Consider the following 21,440-nt stretch of genomic DNA (forward strand, 5'->3'; position numbering starts at 1 on the left):
CCGGACATTTTCTTATTTCACTCACCCAGCGAAACCGAAGAAAACTTTATTGACAAAAATGGAAGGCATCACTGCTAGCGTGTACAAGGGTTTAAAGGAGTATTGGGAGAGAAAAGGATACCAAAGAATAAGCGGGTCGGGTCGAAGAAGGCGAATCAACCGGGTCAAACTTGGTACCAGCCAAACCCGAAAAGGTCGATTCTGGAAGATCAAGCTATCACCCAAGATCCGAGTTAACAGAATCCCATCTCCGAAGAAGATGGTGATTTGGGCTAGAGACGCGTACGTTAGAATGATGTTGGGTTTGGCAAACTCACGGGTCATGACTATGAGTGCTTCGGCCACCGGCTTCGGTGGTGGTGGGGTCCTGTCGAGTGACGTTGGGTTTAGAAGGGCCCCACCTAAAGAATACGATGAGAAGATGATTATCCAGATCTACAAATCGATTCTTACGACGCATGGAAACTTAGAAGTTGATTGTCGACAGTGACGGTAAGAGTAATTAATTAAGGATGATAATAAAAGGCGAACCGCAAACTTGGTTTAGCCTTTAAATTGTTGTGCTTTTCGGATCACAATGTTACATCAACTTTTTAAAATATGCTTTTGTGTCAATTTCTTCTTATATCCAATTTTTTATGTTTAGTTTGTTGTGTTAGTATTGTGTTTATTATTTAGATTCTTCTTGATTGGTCTTGTTGGCCATAAATAACATGTCAACGTCACCGCAATAGATAGGCGAAATCTTGCAAATGGATCACCGTTATTGTAGTTCATATGTTTTTTTTTTAATATGCTGAATAAGCATTAGTTCTTAAGTTCACCTGGTGATGAAATAAATGATATGGGTATTAACGTACATCGACTTGCAAAAACTTAATATCGAAGGATATAGCATCTTAAAATTCTAAACGGGATTTAGTTCCCTCCCTAGTCTACAACAAGCTAAATAACAAGCGGCAGACCCAAACTTACTTTAGGTGGGAATAGATCATATTTATCAACAAAAGCTTAAAGGTCTAGTTTATGTGAAGTTAGACCAAATATTTTTTAAATAATTTTAGAAATCTATTAATTAAAATGATTATTCATTAACCACAAAAAATCTTTTAGGGTCTACCAGACTACTAGATCGGTATTATCAAGTAAATATTATTATTATTATTATTATTATTATTATTATTATTATTATTATTATTATTATTATTATTATTATTATTGTTATTATTATTATTATTATTATTATTATTATTATTATTATTATTATTATTATTATTGTTATTATTATTATTATTTTGAACCATATTTAAACTATAAGTTTGCTAACTTTATAGTACATTAATCATATTAATTTAAATTAATTTTTAACATATTTAAATATATTATTATGAAATATAATTAAAATAATAATAATATATATAAATTTAAATTTTTAAAATATCATATTAAATTTCAAAAAATATATCAATTTTATTACGTATTAATTTGTTAGTTTATTTAAATTTATCAATATGAAATAGGTTATTAAACAGATTTACAAGTATCAAAAACTTTCTTAAAGATTGAACTCAAGTTTAAGAAATGTAATTTATTCTCTTCAAATTAATTAATTTTAGACGTGTAAAATACATGTTGAAATGAGAAAAAAAATGATGATTTCCAAATCTTAAATTTTTCATGATTTACAAGTCTTAAATATTTCAACATGTCAATGCTGAGGCTTTTAATCTGGGCTAATAAACTAATCCGACTCATTACATGATTTGCACACCCTGAAAAATTACACTATATTACTCTATATTTCTTCGTTTTGCACCTTTCATCCGTGTGCACATATACAACACACACAATAACTTGTAGAGAAATATTACTTTTTAAGAGAGGAAAGATGTGTTTGAGAACAAAAATAACCAGTTAATTATGCGGCTATTTTAATATATGAAATTACGTAGGAAAAAAATTAATTAATTTAATGAATATATTAAAATTTTAGAGTCAAATATATTTTTTATCCCAAAAATTCTTATAGTTCAGTTTGATTTTAGTCTTCAAAATTAAAATTAAAAATGTGATGTGTATTTGTTTTTCAACTTTAGAAATATGTCATTTTTTAACTTAATTGGTGTTTGCCAAATGACCACAAACACATATTTGAAAAAGTATTTAATAAAAAAATTATATACTTTGAAAAGTTTAGGTCAAAAACTAACTTTTTTTAAGGGACATAAAAGTAAATTTTACAAATATTTAAAGAACTAAAACAATACTTTATATTATTATTTTTTAATTTTTAAATGCATGATAATAATTACTGATTGTCATTAATAGTTTGCATTCTGGTCCGGATCTTAAACGAGTTAAAATCAATTTCTTTTCTCACTTATTTTCTCTATTATTATATTTTTGAAATATTTTTAAGTGTATACAAATATTTAGATCCACGAAATATTACATTATTATATTTTATATTTTTAACAAAAAAATGAAAAATAGAGATGATTATGACTGATTTCTATTATTTTTATTGTGTTTAAAAAATTTGGGTGTTAAGTTAGATGGAGTGCTATACTAAGTATTCTCTCTTACTTATACTGCATCAGAACCCATTCGAGGGGTGTTTAATTGTCCATTCTCCACCTAACTTTATTGTATCTGTGCATGGTTACGTTAAACTAACATTTTGAAAAATGCACAACTAATATTTTATTTTGCATTGGACTTTTCATGCAAGGAATTAATTATTTGGTAGCACGAATGGACATTTGGTCTGGGTAGCTATATAGCACTCCCTTTATTTTTTAGTGTGGACATAATTTATAATTTTAAAACATAAAATAAAAATTATTATACCATGAGAAAAATTCTAAGTATGAAAATTTAAACAACTCAGAATAAGTTATTTGAATTTGCCAAGAAGACAATGCAAGTTTATAGTAATTACAGAGGGAGGTTACACTTAAATATTGATGTTTAAAAGTTATAGTACTCCTATAATTGTGACATATGAGGCGAGATTATGAGTTGAAGTTGTACCGTGTACACCAATGGAGATTATTTGGGATAAGGAGTGGTCAGTCTTTAATAATTTTTTTTGAAACAATATCCTACAAAATAATTTTAGAAACACATTATATTTTTTGAACTAAATTCTATTTCTAAATTTGAATTTCGTCTAAAAATATCAAATTAAATCAATAATTTAATATATTAAAATATTAAATTGAAATCAATAAATTTGATTTGATTTATTGATTTGAATATGATTTGATGGTTATTATCTAACAAAATATATTGTATTTAAATTATATTTTTTAATCATTTATATATTATTTTTTTTGTTGTAGTTTATGTGTCCATGTCATAAAAAAATTCATGTAATTTTTTTTAATAGTATAAATAAGTTTAGTATTTAAAAAAAATTGAGACAAATGTCTTAATTTTTCAGATGCCAACTCGATTGAACAAGACGAAATCAATATATTATTCATTAATTTTATTTGAATTTTATCAGAAAATTATAAAACCTCAACTAAATTGGTATTCAAATTTTTTCCTCAAAAAATGAACAAAACGATATATCATGCTTGTAATTCTATTTATCTAAAACTTATGTAACTTTTCAATCTTATTTCCCTTCCCTCTTTAATGGTTGCATTTGTAAATTTTTTTATTGTTTATATTCCAAATTTATAATTTACAATAAAATATCAAATTAACTTATTAATTAAAATTTTAAAATTTCGACAATTCAAACTTTTTGTTGAAGCTGATTCAAATTATTCCCTAGATTGTTTCAGGCTTTTAGCGTGCAGGCTTATATATGTATTGAAAAATTAACGACCTCCATTAGATTATTGATGATATATTTGGGATTTTGTACTTTTCCATCAACACCTCAAATTGGTTATTCTCTAGATCATTCAACGTGAAGTGAAACTCTTGTATTTTCAGATTAGTGGAATAGTCCATTACCTTATTTGTAAAAGGTATGAAATTAAGCTGATGAAATTTTTGTAACCGATTTGAGTATACCTTATATACATTTTAATAAATATTTATTTATTTATTAAAAAATACATTACACATCGATGAATTTGAGAACCAAAATTTTCTTCAAACATTCATGATGAAAGTGCAGATTCTGTTAATATGTTTAAAGTATACTACCAAACTATAAAAACAACCAAAATATAATAAAACAAAACGTACATAATTTCAGTCAAAATTCCATATGATATATCCTATATTTTATTTTCATCATTGTCGTCATTGGCTAAAATATTTGAATCCATAAATGCTATGACATGGTAAAATAAAAAAGATTAGACAACTTTACGAATCTATATATTTTTAATTAAAAATTGGATGCTCACAAAAGATTTTTTTTTTAATAATTGGAATATAAGAGCCACCTCTATACTGTGACATCTCATATCAAATGTTTCCAAGAGAGATGAAGTGAGTAATTATTGTCGTAGATATTGTTACCTATAAGCAATTTATAGGTGTGAGTATGCAATCAAATTTCATCTTTTTATGTTTTAATTCACGCAGTTTGTAGTTAATTCACTACACGAATTCAAACAATTGTCATTTTGGTAATGCACACAATTTTAACATTAACTTATAATTAATAATCGTTGGTATAAGATAATTGATTTAACATGTAAAGTTAAGATCATACAGTTTTGGTAGAATTGGTGAGGTTCATGCAATTTATAATTGATGTATAATATAGATTCAAGCTCCCCTTCACTAATACACATATCTAAATATCACTGCATAATCATCATATTCAGTCCACTAAAGACATTTAGTTTGGCAGATGAAGTAAATTGCACATGATTTTCCTTTTTTTTTTTTTAATAAAAAGATTTAAAAAACCATATTTTTGTTTTAAGTTAACAAACGGCAAACTCCAATAAAGTTCTCCACAACACACCAATTTTATTTAAGATAAACAAGAAAAAGTTTGTTTTAGAAATTCAATTTTAAAATTTTCAGAACTCAATAGGATACTTTGATATATTTCACAAGACTTAAAAGTTCAGAAATAAATTATTTTTAAAATAATTTTAAATTGAGTTTTTCAAAATATATATATATTTTTTAAAATTTTTAATTTTCTTGAATATATTTGAAATTTTGTGGACTAGGTGAATTTTTCAATTTTTTTTAAAGTCTTGAGTAACTATCAACTTTGGAGGATTTATAGGAGTAGGTTTATAATCACAAATCAACCTCACATTTTTATACAAGAAACAAAAAAAAAAAACGCCTTATTTTTTAATTTTAATTTCTATCGTTCTTCTATCATCTTCGTTATTATTCTTAGTTCGGGTCCACTTCGACGACCAATTTTCCCAGCGTTTTCTGCTATTTTGATTTCTACAAAATCTTTGCTACCTTGCAACTGATTTTCCTCACTCGTTCAACCTAAATACACATCCCTCGCCTAATTTCAACCATTCCACAAAATCCTATTCAATCAATTTCAAAACCCTAACCCATTCCATGGCGTCCAAGAAGCAATCGGAAGGAATCGCCTTGTTGTCCTTGTACAACGACGATGGTGACGACGAAATGGAGGACATCGAAGACGAAGACGAAGAAGAAGATGAAGACGTGATGCGCGGGGAGTATCATGATGACGCCGCTGGACCCGCGGCGGATGAAGATTTGGCCGCTGACACAGATAGAACGACGGTTGCTGATTCCGGAAACGAGGTAGCCGGCGACGGTTTTACTCCGACGGAGAAGAGTAGGACCCCACATGTGAACAGGTTGTTTTCGCCGCCGCAAGAGCAACAACGTGTGGAATTGAGGATTAGTAGGAGTGCCACGCTTACGATAGTTGACTATGGCCATGACGAAGTAGCAATGTCACCTGAGCCTGAGGTACTCTCCTTCTCACTGAGTCCCTTTCAGTTAAACGGTTGTTTAATATCAGCTATAACGGCTTTGTAACACTTAATCGTAGCGGAATTCAAACAAACAAGTATTTTCTGCGATACACCATTACATTATCTTTAGATAGTTTATATTCTGAAATGTAACTAGTGGGTCTTAGTTGGTTTTTTTTTGCAGGAGGGAGAGATAGATGGTAGTGGTCGAGTCATGTTTGGGGATCAGCTTCATGTGATAAATGGTAAGTTGAATTGTTGTTCCCCATTTGATAGTTCAGTTTTTAACAATTTTGTCTTGCTTAGAAGTTGCAGTGTAAATTTGTACCCAAAAAAGAAAGAAAGAAATTGCAGTGTAAATTGGAATTGGAGTAATAAATAGGAGATTTATGTTTGTTGCTTTGTTGTATTTGTTTCATTACTATTGATTTGGGTACATTGTTGTTTATGTCTATTTTACTGCCTAACATGAAACTTTACTGCAGGTGATTTGCTGGATAGAACATCATCAGGAACAGTCCAAGTTTTGACACCTAACAATCAAGCTAACACACCCCAATTTTCTGAGGCGTTGCAATCTGATACCTTGAATAATGATGCTGTGATTAGACCCAATGATGCAGAGCTTGAAGAAGCAGATCAAGATGAGCATAAGTCTGTAGATCCATTGGATAAATTTCTTCCTCCTCCGCCCAAAGCTAAATGCTCAGAGGAGCTACAAGTAAGTTCTGTTGAAATGACTAAATAACTATAATCGATCAATGCCATTTGGATACAAAGTAAAGAACCATGCAATTGCTGAATTTAACTGGTTTGGTTTGTTCCTAATCTAGCATTCTATATTCTTTATTGCTCATGAATTTGATATAAAAAACGCTTTGGTAATTAGAGGGTTGTGTTGAACTTTTAGATCTTATTTGCTTTCTTTGTTGGTCTGCTCAGCATCTGCGCATTTCCTGTACATAAGCATTTTTATTCAAGTTGCAACCTTTGTCTTCCTTCTCTGTATGTGATTATAATGTACATTGCTAGTTGAAATGACTTGTTTCAGTAATCAATAATCTGGATTTAAAGCCGTAATTTTGACATCAGAGTGGTTTATATTGCCTTTGTTTTGGGCGTAAGCTGAAATGCAACATTAACATATCTGGCTTGGGAATTCCCAAATTACATTTTATTGTTTGTTTTAACTGTTTGACTTTGACATGAAGATATGTATTGTTTTGATGATTGCTCATCCAGTCCCCGTGTTTGCTCATTTTTCCGGCTTTTTACCGGATCTTAGCTTCCGGTAGTGTATTTGGGGGCAGGAGCAAACACGGGGCGGATGAGCTACCTTCATTATTTTTATCAGTAAATACGCTAATCCACATACCTCCGTTTATATTTTATTTTACCTAGAGAGTAGAATCTCAATGTTTATTTTTCCCTCTTGAGTAAAAAGATGGGTGCAAAATATTGTAGCCAATGTCCGTTTTGTAGTTTCCTCACCCCTTATTTTGAAGTTACTTATTTAGAATGTTGTGCAATGCAATTAACGTCAGTTTACATTAAATCTTCATATTTAAAATAGAGGAAACTATCTAGTCTGAAATAAAATGGGTTTCCTCTTCCCACCAGTACTGGTGCTTCTTTTTAGTGCTGAGAATCTAGCTGGCTTGGTGCTCAATGTGGAAAAGGGAGTATAGTGCACCACTCAAGACAAACAATTTATGCATTATGTATCATACTATTATTGAGATATAAAATATTATTGTTTGTTACCGCCGTCTTTTCCTATTTAGCCAAGGGGGAAGAAAGGATAATAAGGCAGGCCTTTACTCCTCCTTTCAGATAGTTCAATAATCAGATAAAGTTTTATTACGTTGGAACTTGGAAGTGATCCACATTATGTAGATTTGTCTTTTTTTGTTTGTTTCTTTCAACTGCATAATACTATCTAATAGAAAGCAAGAAGAAGGGTTGGGACTTGGGCCACCTGGGTCCGAGTGAGAGTCTTGTGTCTAAGGTGCGGAGGGCCTACCATAGGAATTGTGATACAAAGAATAAAAATTCTGAAGTTACTGGGCTGGCAGAAGATGGAGGAAAATGAGTGTAATGATAAGTTAGTTTTATATAAAAGGAACAAGTGGTGGAAGAGGGAATTCTGTTATAGAGAAATAGCGAGGTCACAAAAAGTCCTTCTCCCATGAAGGGAGGCATGGCATGGCTAACATTGTTCTATCAGATTTTCTTTTTCTTTCTTTTGTAGTTTGCCCTTTTCGTCAATACAAATTACCAGTTATCCAGTATTTTAATCTTTGGGCCTATTATAGTTCAACTCTTTTTCTTAAGCATGGGACCAGACATGTAATCCATGGTATGGCAGGATTTTATTGCTTCGTGCAATACATATAATTCTCCCCATCTATTGGAAAAGCACTCGATTGTTGTTGTAAATCAAGTAAAACTTTACGTTCTAGGTAGTGGGTTGGAATAGGTTGTTTGTAAATTGAAACTTTCACTTAGGTGGTTTTGTAACTTTTAGACCTTGCAATTTTTTCTCGTCAATTTTCATCACTACCTTTAACTTTATGTTATTGCAGAGAAAAATAAATAAATTTCTGGAGTATAAGAAGGCTGGAAAAAGTTTTAATGCAGAAGTTCGCAACAGGAAGGACTATCGAAACCCGGACTTTTTACTGCATGCTGTGAGGTACCAGGATATTGATCAAATAGGGTCTTGCTTCAGTAAAGATGTATTTGACCCTCATGGATATGATTCAAGTGACTTCTATGATCAAATAGGTCCGTATTTCCTCTTGTCTTGATCTTTCTTCTTGGTGTTCTTTCTTGGTATTTGTGTGTAGTTTGTTCCTGTACTCACCTCAATCAATTAATTTTATTTATTTATTTATTCAATAGATCACCTACTATTTGTAGTGTCTGTAGTCTGTACATGTTTTGAGTTCGTCTATATTTTCGCCACTGAGAATTTGGCTAGCTGCTTACTCCATAATCTGACGGCTGTTTTAAAATATAGAATATTGCATGCCTCTTATCTATTTTCGATTCCAATATTAAAAATATTTTTTGCTGTTGTAGAATTTTTATTTCTTGTTCTCATTCTCAAGATAACTTTGAGGTTATCATTCAGGCTGACTTACTAGAACTTGTGTCAGAGAATTAATGATAAGCTTGGTGAAGTATAATTGAGCAGACTACATATTCTGAATAACAGTAACTTAGAGATATCATAATTTCTTTTGTTGCACTACTTTATGGATGACACTGATTTGATTTTTACTCTCCCCCTCTCGCCTCACGTTTGTCAAATTTTCTTGTTCTTGACTTGGCAAACCAAATATGTGCCTAGTTTAAGTTTCTATTCTTGGTATGTCATCTTTTTGGCATGATCCCTTGGCATGCATTTACTAATACATTAATTAGTTTAAAATGAGTAGTGCAAGTACTATACCTATCTCAACTATTATTATTGTTGTTAGTGATGGTGCAGCCATTATTTGTTTTTACATACTTGCTCCCATTTGATTTTGTCAATTATCTAAAACAAAACAGAAGCTGATATGAGGCGAGAAAGTGATAAGAAAGAGCAAGAGAAGAAGAAAGCACAAAATCCGAAGGTTGAATTTGCTTCTGGAGGTACGCAACCAGGAATTGTGCTTGGTGCTCCCAGGATCAGCATGCCCGTTACAGGTTTAGAAATCACCTAGTTTATTTGTGCAGTGCTGAAGCTTTTTCTTTGAAGCCAGTTATCAATATAATATGTTCTTTTCTTATGGTGCTTCTATGTTGACTTTTTGCATAGGCGGCTCTGCTGCAACTACAGGTGGTATGCAATTGGTGCCTCCTGCTGCAGATTCTATTAATCGCGATGGTGGTAGGCAGAACAAAAAATCAAAATGGGATAAGGTATTTATCTAAAAAAATGCAAATGCAACTTCAGTGACCCTCATCATTGTGCTTACTAAATTCTAGTGAATTATAGGTGGATGGTGATCGAAAAAATCCTCTGCCCTTGGGCCAGGATTCTGTATCTACAGCAGGGGCTCATGCGGCAATTTTATCTGCTGCTAATGCTGGTAGTGGATACATGCTATTTGCGTAAGTTGTTCAACAACCTTGAACTTGTTTATGCATTTTATATCTTTTGAATTTGGTCATGCTATCAATTTTTAAGATTTGATTTTCGTCTGCCATGTTTGTTGAGACATTTTAAAGTATGTTTTTGCATGTTATCATTTTGAATGTCACATTTACTTAAGGAAAGCTAGAATTTATATTAACATATGATTTGCATATATTTCTGGATATAAATAATGGTTTTAAATATTCGTATCTGTACTTGCTAAAACAGTATCATTTAATGGCTAAATGGTTAATTTTACTTTCCTATTAGCACTAGTTGCTGCATCATTTACCAATATCATTTAAGTGGCAGCTTGTACGTTGTTTAATGTAAGGCAACCAAGTTTGTGATCCACGTATCACCTATGTACTCTTTCAAAAGTACAAGCTGTCATCAATACTTGCAATATTCTTAATGCACTTAAGACAAGTTAAATAGTTTTACTTTTCTGAATTAATACAAATTTTGTTTTCTATGAAGAAGAATTTGTTTAACACGTTCCCTGTTTATGGTTAATGTTACTTCATAAAATAATGAGTCAATTTTTGCTACTACTAAATTAAATAAACCGTTGATACAAATTACCTCTGTTCTGTTCTCAAACAGGCAGCAAAAACGACGAGAGGCAGAGGAGAAAAGATCTAGTGAAAGGAGGTTGGAGAGAAGATCATGATTCATTCATTTTGGTCTGTTGTAACAAACATTTATGTAAGCGGTGGATGAGATACTTCTGCGTTACATTTTTGCTTGTTTATTAACTTTGGCAACTATAAGAGACACTGTATATTCTCAAAAATGAAAAGAAATTTTTCTGCTTTAACTGGTTTTGATCCTTTATTTCTATGTGACAGCAGGGTTTATTATATATACTAAATTCCTATGAAATAGTTGTCCCGTGATCCTGCTGGTTGATTTGTTGGGGCTAGTTTGTGACCCGCTTTAAAATATCATAGTTTGAATGTTTTTTAGTTTATTAATAAATGTAATATTGCATCAGCTTTTAAAAAATATGCTTTTGTGTCAATTTCTTGGGAAACAAACTAAACATAAAAAATTGGATATAAAAAGAAATTGACACAAAAGTATATTTTAAAAAAGTTGATGTAACATTGTAGTTTATTAGTATATTAGTTTCTTTAAAATGAGTTCACGATCCTGAGAGAAGTTTTACATATTCGTTCGTTTCTTGGGGCTCTTCGTAAGAAATAGCACCATTCATGTTTTAATTTAATTGTCCCGTTATTACAATTTTTTTATAATAGGGTAGTTAAATATAAAAACATATTAATTTATTAAAAAAATAAGACTACTAAATATAAAATATACTAACTTATTAAAAAAATATATAATCAAAATTACTTCATAATATATTTATTATTCGTGCAGAAATAATAATTTAGAGTTCGATTGAAAATTATTAAATTTTTAAACATTTTAATTAAATTTTGTAATCATTTTTAGCCACTCAATTACAATATATTAGTTATAGTTTGATAAGATGTAGTCAAAGATATATTATTTTTTATCAATTAAAAAGAAAAAATGAAACATGACCATGTCGTTCGGAGTACTTTTCCCAAAAGAAAATGTGGTTCTATGAGTAACATATTTGAATTGATATATATCAAGTGGTACAAAAATATAACAATATAGCCTTTGTAGCTTAAGTCATCGAGATTTTTAAAATGAATGTGTCAATAAAATATATTGGAAACTACTAACTAATTTCCACATGTTTTTAATTGCAGTTTTACATGACCATTTCAACATCAAAATGAATCAAATGATAAAAAAAAAAATAGGTATTCATGGCAACGGAGAAGAGTTAGAGTGTGAAATTTAAGTTTTTATTTTCGATTACAATAAAGTTTAAATTATTTTTGTTCTACATTCACTTGTTCATATATAAAAAAAATAAGTTTTAAAATTATATTTATTATAATTAATATAAATAAAATAAAAATATTAAAATCATATTTTGATAGAGAGAAAATTATATATTTTAATATTTAAAAAAATATTAAATATATTAAATATATATAATTTTATAAAATTTAAAAATGACAATAATATTAAATATCAATCCTCAAATATGTGCCCCTGTCGAATTATACTTTTAAGCAAAATCTACACCTTATCAAAATGAATTTTCTTCATTTGTCTATCAATTATCTGTTATATCTACATATCTATATATTTTATATATCTAAGAAAAAATTATACATATTAAAATTCAAAATTATAGAGTATAATATAATATTTAAATCTTAATTTAATTGATGAATTTCGATATTATTGAATTTAGCATTATATTCTTAATTTAAACATTTAATCTCATTATTTTTATGAATTAATTATGATAATAATTATATTTTTTATTTTAAATAAAAACAATTTAACACGTAACTAAGCAAAGTAAGAGAATTTTGTCAAATTTTTAAATATTTTGGAATGCATAAATTTCTAAATAGCATTTTTACACAACTTCCAAAAAACACCGACATGGATTAAAGAAAATAATAAAAAGTAACAATAAAAAATAGGAAAAATTAAAAATAGAAATGGACAATTTCTGAAAAAGTAAAAAGGACACAATTTGCTAAAAAAAGTGTCATGTCATTTTGTTTCATTTTTAAAAATATTTTGTTTTTTCTCTGAACTTTTTTGTTTTACCTCTCTTCTTTTTTTCTTTATTTTTTTTTTGTAACTACTACTTATTTTTTAAAAACAGTTATATTTTTCTCTCAATTATTACATTTTAATTATAATTTAGGGTATAAATTAGATATAAGATAATCAGTTAAAATATAATATGTTTTTTCTAAATCTTCTATGTAAAAAAATAAAAGAAATTTAATACACTTAAATGTAATAAGAAACGTAGATAATATAAAAAATGATTTTGGATTCTAAAATGTTAGAAAAATTATATTTAAACAAAAATAAAATAATTGTATCAATATATTGTTATGATCTTTAAAAAAGATTCTTTAATATGAGTTTAGTCGGTCTCATTTTCAATTTTTTTTGTCCATATTGTTATTTTTATTTAGTTTTCTTCAACTTTTACTCCAACAATGTTTGAATAAATAGCATTAGGACTTCAAGAGTTCAATTAAGTAATATTTTTTTTATTGAAAATATAATTTAGAAAAGACATTAATTTAATAGACTGATATCTACCACATTTCCATATATTTAAAAAAGTAAGATATGAACAACTTGTTATAATAGACGAAGTATACATACTCCAATATATGAATCATTTCCTTCACTTTTTTCATCTTTTCTCCCTCTTTTTATTTTTTTTTTTTCTGAGGAGAAGAGGGCCTCACATCGGTGATTCTGACAATGGTTCGTTGTCCATTATGGAATCCAACAACTTCTAATCATGATTTTTTTGTAAATCATTTAAGTTTTGACAAAAATCTTGAAGAACATTAAAAGATGTTGAAATTAAAATCAATTTTTTTTTATACTTTAGATAGTAAAGAAGTTTAACTATTTGAATTAAAAGAGAACATTACCAACTAAAATACATAAATCTTGTCAAGTGCAACCAAATTAAATAAATAAATAAATCTATGCCCAAATTAAAAGATATTTTACTAAATATATAAGAGCAGCCAAATTAAATCTCTATTGAAAAAAAAAATCATAGATATGGGTAAAAATTATTTATATCATACCATCACATTTATAAATAACTATGTTGTCCTGATTTTTCCTTCACAATATTTTATAAATTCTAAAATTTGTCCAAAAATATTGTGATAGAAAAAAAAACCTGTTCAACTACTAATTATGATGGAAAATAAGGGGAACACAAATTTAAAATTTTACAAACCTTTGCCAAATTTAAATACCAATAATAATCACATATATAGTAAATATAACAAGATACAGACACTGATTTAACTCCAAACAAAGTAAAATTTAGGACCACTGGAATCTTAATTTCCTAAACAGATTCCTTGCTAACCAGCATTTATTTCAAGGACTCTGTATTATATATACTATAACATAAATTAATTAACATATTCTATGATCACCACAACTCCCTGTAGGGTGAACAAAGTTGGTAACTAGAAATTAAGAAAGTTTCATGCATGGCAAAAAAAACTTTCTATTCCTAGCAGAAGATACCAAGCATGATTTCCATTAATAACTATACATGATTAACAAAGTGCATGTAATCATGGTGTTGCATCTTGATATTCAAATTCTTTAACCAATCCTCAGCACCCTTCACTAGAGAGTTCATTTGTTGAGATTCAGATACTTTAGGAAGATGCAGAATTGAGCGTTTCACCTTGTAAGTAGCAAGCCCAAAAATGGGAAGAGCTATTTTCAATGGTTCATCTTCATGCAACTTTGGTTGATTTTGGCCTGCCACAAAGGAAGAGATATAACATACGAAAGAAAATAAAATTGACGTGAAAAAATTAGAGATAAACTGAAAAAACTTATGAACATTTCATAAGTTTTTTTAAACAATCTTTTAAATGACGGAATGAAATATATGGATATACTTGAAAAGTGAGTTGTCAAATTATGAAAAGTTATAAATGATGCTTCCGAATTTTTGAGCGATGGTCCAACGGGGATTCGGTAAATTGGATACCTGAAAAAATGTTCGTTTCGTTAGACGGACAAAGAACAATTTAAGAAAATAAATAAAAATGACAACAACATATGTATTTTTTAAAACATACCAAGCAACTGAAAACCAGCTGCATGGCAAAATGTCACAACTCCTATACTTTTTCAAAAGAGGAAATTCCATAGCAAGAGTTGAAACCTGAGAGAAAAAATTAAGAAATCATTAGCTCTCAAATTGGGAAAAGAGGAAGATTTGAAAAAAGGACTTGCCTTATCATTAAGAGGTTGGCGTTCAAATAGTCGTTTGAACTCAAAATATTGGAAGACAAGCTTATTAGTTGTCTCCTTTGAAGGCATGTCACCACTTTCCTCATCAGTTTTCCTGTTACAGTTTCATATATGAAGCATTACAAAACTTAAACCACTTTTCAAAGTAAGGTGATAAAAATCATGTGTGTAGAATGATTTCAATGCATTTCCTTTTAGAAGTACCACAAAAGTTAAGATTTGGACTTCACAAATTTTACCCTTTATGACTAAACAAATAATCATTTGAGAACCGCAATAAAAAATAAAAAACAAAAAATTCATCAATATTGTAAATGCAGCCAAGCATGAATCTTTTCCCCAGATCATTGATTGAATTAAAAGTGTTAGAACAAAAAGAATATATATACATATAAAGCAACAAAAAGAAGTACAAATTAAGAAGCAATGACTAACCCGAAGCCTTGATGATGATCATGTTGAACATACAACTGAATTCCAGATAAAGATGGAACAAAGTACTGCATCACAGCTTCATCTTCGAATAGAGTAAGCGGAACCTCCAAACCATAAGCACTCCATTCTTTATAATAATCCCACAATTCTTCAAGCTCAAAGTATGCTTTTTTCACAGATTCACAACTGCTACTTCCTTCACTCTCACCCTGTTCAACACAAAATCAATTAATAAAACCAAAATTCTAAATTGCACCAAAGTATATAATATATATATATATATGAGGAACAAAGGTGCACGAATATTGAAATCAAAACTTTTCAATATGCATGTCAGTGGAATTACATAAAATGGATGAGAAAAAAAAAGTGAAAAAATGATAAAAATCAAACGATTTAATTTTAGCACCTCAGATAAAAATTTAACATGGACGAAAGGGGTGAATAATGATAAGAGGGTATTGAGGTTAGTTATGCTAACAGGACTCCGAGATATCGGTTCAGATAAAGAGCCGATACGCGAGTCCTGTTTAGCGGATTCGGCCTTCTTCTGGTGCAGCTGCTGCTTATTTTTTTTGTTCTGTGAAACCGGACACTTGTAGAACCGGTTAGAATTAGAACCAACATTTTTTGAGAAAGAAGAAGTACTGGATTTTGACATGGTGGTTCTAATAGCTTTGATGTGATAAAGAAAAGAGTGATGAGTGAATGTGAGTTTGGATTTTAAAGGAGAAAAAGAAGCAAAAGAACAAACAAGGGAGAGCTCCTTGTTGCAGTGAAAGAAAAGAGTGAAGTGTAGAAGAAAGGTGATGGAATGAATGTATTTTTATTTTATATTCAATGTTTTTTAAAGAGTTTTTAATGCTTAGTAACTCTCATGTAGACTTTTTATTTTTTTCACATTATTTTAATTATATCAACTACAATTCCCTAAATGTCCTTGCCCTGAGTTGGCTTGTACAAATAATTGTTATTTATAAAGTTCAATACTATATTTAATTTATCAATTAAAATTTTAAAAATTTGACACTCTCAAAATATTTGTTTAAACTCTACCACTGATAATATCGATATTTATCAATTCAACTATGATTTAAGGATTATGTTAAAATATCATCATTAATGTGGTAAATATAAGATAAATAAGAAGGACATGTTAGTATATTGTTTATTGAGATGAATAAGGGCACTATTCGAAAAATAAAACTACTATTTTTTTCAAACAACCCTTATATATATACATTTAATTTTCATACACTCATTTAACATCTTTTTTCTATCTTTTTTTTTATATCACATCATCAATGTATTATATTTATCATATCATTCTCTCTCTTCTTTTTTTTTTTTTTTTTTTTTCTCATTCATAGTATTAAGTGTACACCAAATATTTTGTTTTTCAAGATTGTTATAATGATAGATATGTATATGTTAAAAATTAAAATATCTGAAATTATAGCCTCTTAAAGCACCATAGTGGTATGGAAGTTTGGTTTCCCTATTTTTGGGGGGAAAGCAAATTCACAATATTTCTATCTAGCAGTATACACATAAGCAATAGTAAATGAAAGGGTGGAGTTTTGCTTTCTTTTCTTGATATAAGCATCACACCTTTGACAATTGGCTAAAGAACAAATATTAACGAGTTAGTTCATGTTTTCTTGCACTCAAAATAGGTAAGAAATATGACGTAAAGGCGTCGGCAAAAAGAAAATATATGACGTAAATGTAACTTACATGATAAAAATTGTGAAAATATTTGATGTGTACCTTAACATTTAGCTCAAATTAGTAAGCTATTTATCCATTTTCATTTAAGTGTTAGTTTAAATTTTGGCTAAATTATATTTTTAGTATTTTATATTTGATTTAAGTTTTGAATAGGTTTTTTATGTTTTTTTTTTCTTTCTTTCAACTAGATTCTTTAAGAAGCACAATGTGTTGTACTCTAGTCTTTATATTATTATTCTTTTGCAAAAATGTCATTTTCGTTAGTTATATTAAAAAATTATCATATGGTTGTTATTATATTGATGTGCGCTATAACGTTGTGAATATATTAAAAAATCTATAACCCAAATTTTATAATTTTAATAGAAAAAGTCAAAAGTATCGGCCATGTGAATTCAACAAAATAGAGGAAAACTATCTAATAGAAAGCAAGAAGAAGGAATAGTGAGACAAAAAGTCCTTCTCCCATGAAGGGAGGCTAACATTGTTCTATCAGATTTTCTTTTGTAGTTTGCCCTTTTCATCAATACAAATTACCAGGATATTGATCAAATAGGGTCTTGCTTCAGTAAAGATGTATTTGACCCTCATGGATATGATTCAAGTGACTTCTATGATCAAATAGGTCCGTATTTCCTCTTGTCTTCATCTTTCTTCTCGGTGTTCTTTCTTGGTATTTGTGTGTAGTTTCTTCCTGTTCTCATTCTCAAGATAACTTTGAGGTTATCATTCAGGCTGACTTACTAGAACTTGTGTCAGATAATTAATGATAAGCTTGGTGAAGTATAATTGATCATACATATTCTGAATAACAGTAACTTAGAGATATCATAATTTCTTTACTTTCCTATTAGCACTAGTTGCTGCATCATTTACCAATATCATTTAAGTGGCAGCTTGTACGTTGTTTAATGTAAGGCAACCAAGTTTGTGATCCACGTATCACCTATGTACTCTTTCAAAAGTACAAGCTGTCATCAATACTTGCAATATTCTGTCTTCAAATTGTTTTAATTCTGTAAATCCATGCACGTAGAGCATTAACCATATGCTACAAGAATAGGGCATTAACCTGATGCACATAGGAAGAGAAAGACTCCATGATCTGAGCAATTTCGTTGACTGTCCGATAACTATAGAAATGATAATATTACGTTGTGAATCGAAGTATTTTAGTAAATGTTCTTGCATTCCGTGTAAAAATAAATAAATTTTCTTGCATAAATATAATGAGGAATGGGCGTGTAAATCAAAATAAGTACTATTTTTCACTGGAATAGTCAATCTGAAAATTTGATAACAAGTTTTTCTTTTAACCTTTCAATTTTAAGAGAATAGAGTCATACAGTGGCAAAGTTAGGCATTTATGAGGAACTAAATATAAGAAAGAATAGACATAAAAAATTCTATCATATATTTTTTTTGTCTTTCTTTGACTATTTTTATTGCTGATATAACTCTTTTTATAATTTTGTTAAGATTAAAAGAATTAAAATAAGTTGAATAAATTTATTTAATATTTTTTAAGAATAATGCTAAAAATTACGGACAGACGTCACACGAAATATACGAAAGTTGACGGTTCCACGAACCAACAAATTAAATTTAAGAAAACTAAAATAAAGTCCAAAAATTGCTATTAGAATGGTTTCTCAATCGCTTTACGCAACTATTCATCTGCATGTCGGTGCTATGCTTCCCATAGTGATAGTGGTGCTCCACAATCCATGCTTTGTCTTGTTTAATTTCACCCTTATATGCACTATACTGATCGTTTTTTTTCTTCTTCTTGATTTTCAGAAATATCTTTTGATTTCGAGCGTGGAGGATGTTTCATGATTTTGTTTTGGAGTAAAATAAATATTTTATCCGTAATTCTAAGAAAATTAAAACCCAGTGAAATGTGATAGGTCCTAGAATGCAGAAATAATAATTTATAGTTCAATCGAGAGTTAATAACCATTTTTTAGCCACTCAATTACAATAGATTAGTTATAGTTTGATAAGATGTATTAAAATGTATATTATTGTTTATTATTTTTGAAATATTATATTTTAATGATAACTTATGGTATAAATTAGATATAAGATAATCAGTTAAAACATAATATGTTTTTTCTAAATCTTTTATGTAAAAATATAAAAGAAATTTAATACACTTAAATGTAATGAGAAAGGTAGATAATATAAAAAATGATTTTGTATTCTAAAATGTTAGAAAAATTATATTTAAACAAAAATAAAATAATTGTATCAACATATTGTTATGATCTTTAAAAAAGATTCTTTAATATGTGTTTAGTCAGTCTCATTTTCAATTTTGTTGTCTATATAGTTATTTTTTATTTAATTTTCTTCAACTTTTACTCCAACAATATTTGAATAAATAGCATTGGGACTTCAAGAATTTAATTAAATAATATTTTTATTAAAAATATAATTTAGAAAAAAAATTAATTTGATAGACTGATATCTACCACATTTCCATATATTTAAAAAAGTAAGATATGAACAACTTGTCATAATAGATGAAGTATACATACTCCATTTTTTTTTTTTTTTTTTTTCTCATCTCTCTTGTGTGAAGGAAAGGATCCAACATAAACAATGGTTTCTGAGGAGAAGAGGGCCTCACATCGGTGATTCTGACAATGGTTCGTTGTCCATTATGGAATCCAACAACTTCTAATCATGATTTTTTGTAAATCATTTAAACTTTGGTCTATTTTAGACACCACTCACAAACATTTAAAGAGACTTCTACGTTATATTGAAAAATTAATAATATTATCAAAATTAAATTATCAAATAATTGAATAATATATTATTTATGTCAAAAATCTTTAATTTAGTCAATTTTAATAGATGATATAATAATATATATATTAATAAATTAAAGAAAATTATTAATAAAAAAATTCATAATACCGATAGAGCTTTTGATTGCACAATAAAATTTGTCAACATTTAAGTTTGTGTAAAAAAAGAAGAGGTTAAAAAGACTTGTTTAAAAATGTTTAAAATTTAAGTATGTTTTATTATTTCTATTTGAGTTAAGTGTAAGTGTGTCTCTAGAAATCAGATAAATAAAAGATATATAAGAGATAGGGAGGAGTCAAGAATTCATTTTTAGGACCATGACCAAAATTTCAATGTTTATATTAAAGTAAAAAGTCATTTTAATTTTTTAGATGTGCAACAGACGACTGTTATAGTCTTAAATGTATTAAAATTAAATATTTTATCAAATTCTTCTTTTGTTAGTAATTTTATGGACTAAATTGATTGATAAAAGATACATTTGAAGATTAAGATAACTAATAAATTATACATTCAACTACATTTTAATGTGAAAATTGTTTAATCATTAACGTATTATAGAGTATATAATTGACAACTCAAATGAATCTATAAAATTTGGGAGGAGCATGATATTTGCCGATCGCCCTCTCCCTCCACCTCTCATAAGAAATGTAACTGATATACTCAATACTTTCAGATTTTAGATGGAGTGCCGAGATCTTTGCGTTTTTTTTTCTTCTTTATCTTTATATAAATAAAATGTATAATGGAAAGTACTAGGAGTACTTCAATCCATTACAAAAAAAAAAAAAAATGTCTAGCCGCTTTGAAATAATGTCTAGCCACTTTGAAGGCAAGCCGATATATTAATACACCAATTAACAAAAACAAAGTTAATATAAAACGAAAGTTTACATAACAACCAAAACTAAGAAATATTTTTTATACCAAAAACAATGGTATCAATGTTTTTACTAACACCCTGAAAAATAATCTTATTGTGAACAGACCAAAAACACCACATTGTGACTAAACAAATGAGATTCTTTGTATGTTTCATCTTTTTCCCTCTACTCAAAGAATTAAACCAAAGGAAATTAAGAAGACCTACCTCATCACAGTCCATAGATCTCATCCACCCTCATCCATTAAAAAAATTTCACCCAAATACACTTTGCTACAAAACCGTCTCCTTCCCTTGTTGAACTTCAAATGGTTTAAATCAATCTTAGGCCCTAACTTAACAACATTCACTTAAAAAACTTTTGGCCCATCTTTGAAACTTAATTAGTAACACATCACTAATTCCTTGAAATCATGCAAATTAAACCAAATAAATGACAATCATTATTTAATAATAATTAATGATTAGCTATGTAATACATAGAGTAATATATTTTGATTTTGTAATCATGTAAATTAATAGTATATTTTGGTTATAAAAAAAATAATGATGTCCAAACTTGCATAGCACACTACAACTACAACTGCGAAACCCTAACCCTAGCACAATCTATGTACAACCCAATCCCTCATAGCTCACTCCACAC

At 28.7% G+C, this 21,440-nt stretch overlaps 3 protein-coding genes across 4 annotated transcripts; 2 read left to right on the top strand and 1 right to left on the bottom strand.

The window, feature by feature from the left end:
* Positions 1 to 6: 6 nt before the first annotated feature.
* Positions 7 to 760, top strand: LOC101494577 (uncharacterized). The gene has a single exon (XM_004495987.4). It carries the CDS (start codon positions 59 to 61, stop codon positions 488 to 490), a length of 432 nt encoding a protein of 143 aa, XP_004496044.1. The 5' UTR covers positions 7 to 58; the 3' UTR covers positions 491 to 760.
* A 4,492-nt stretch (positions 761 to 5,252) lies between these two features.
* LOC101511423 (uncharacterized) lies at positions 5,253 to 10,852 on the top strand. 2 transcript variants are annotated; one of them, XM_004495871.4, is made up of 8 exons: positions 5,253 to 5,898; positions 6,088 to 6,148; positions 6,389 to 6,624; positions 8,489 to 8,690; positions 9,462 to 9,599; positions 9,712 to 9,815; positions 9,892 to 10,007; positions 10,639 to 10,852. In XM_004495871.4, the coding sequence occupies exons 1-8, from the start codon at positions 5,515 to 5,517 to the stop codon at positions 10,703 to 10,705; spliced, it is 1,308 nt and encodes a 435-aa protein (XP_004495928.1). In that variant the 5' UTR covers positions 5,253 to 5,514; the 3' UTR covers positions 10,706 to 10,852. The 2 variants fall into 2 exon arrangements, with proteins under 2 accessions (XP_004495928.1, XP_073224064.1); XM_073367963.1 differs by lacking the exon at positions 10,639 to 10,852 and having other exon boundaries at positions 5,378 to 5,898; positions 9,882 to 10,006.
* Positions 10,853 to 14,200: 3,348 nt separating this feature from the next.
* LOC101494892 (uncharacterized) lies at positions 14,201 to 16,018 on the bottom strand. The gene is made up of 6 exons (XM_073366836.1): positions 15,839 to 16,018; positions 15,358 to 15,566; positions 14,905 to 15,016; positions 14,748 to 14,833; positions 14,565 to 14,656; positions 14,201 to 14,421 (listed from the first exon to the last, which is right to left on the bottom strand). Exons 1-6 carry the CDS (start codon positions 16,016 to 16,018, stop codon positions 14,201 to 14,203), a joined length of 900 nt encoding a protein of 299 aa, XP_073222937.1.
* Between the last annotated feature and the right edge of the window lie 5,422 nt (positions 16,019 to 21,440).

This window comes from Cicer arietinum, chromosome 4 (assembly GCF_000331145.2).
Source record: "Cicer arietinum cultivar CDC Frontier isolate Library 1 chromosome 4, Cicar.CDCFrontier_v2.0, whole genome shotgun sequence".
Lineage (NCBI taxonomy): Eukaryota > Viridiplantae > Streptophyta > Magnoliopsida > Fabales > Fabaceae > Cicer > Cicer arietinum.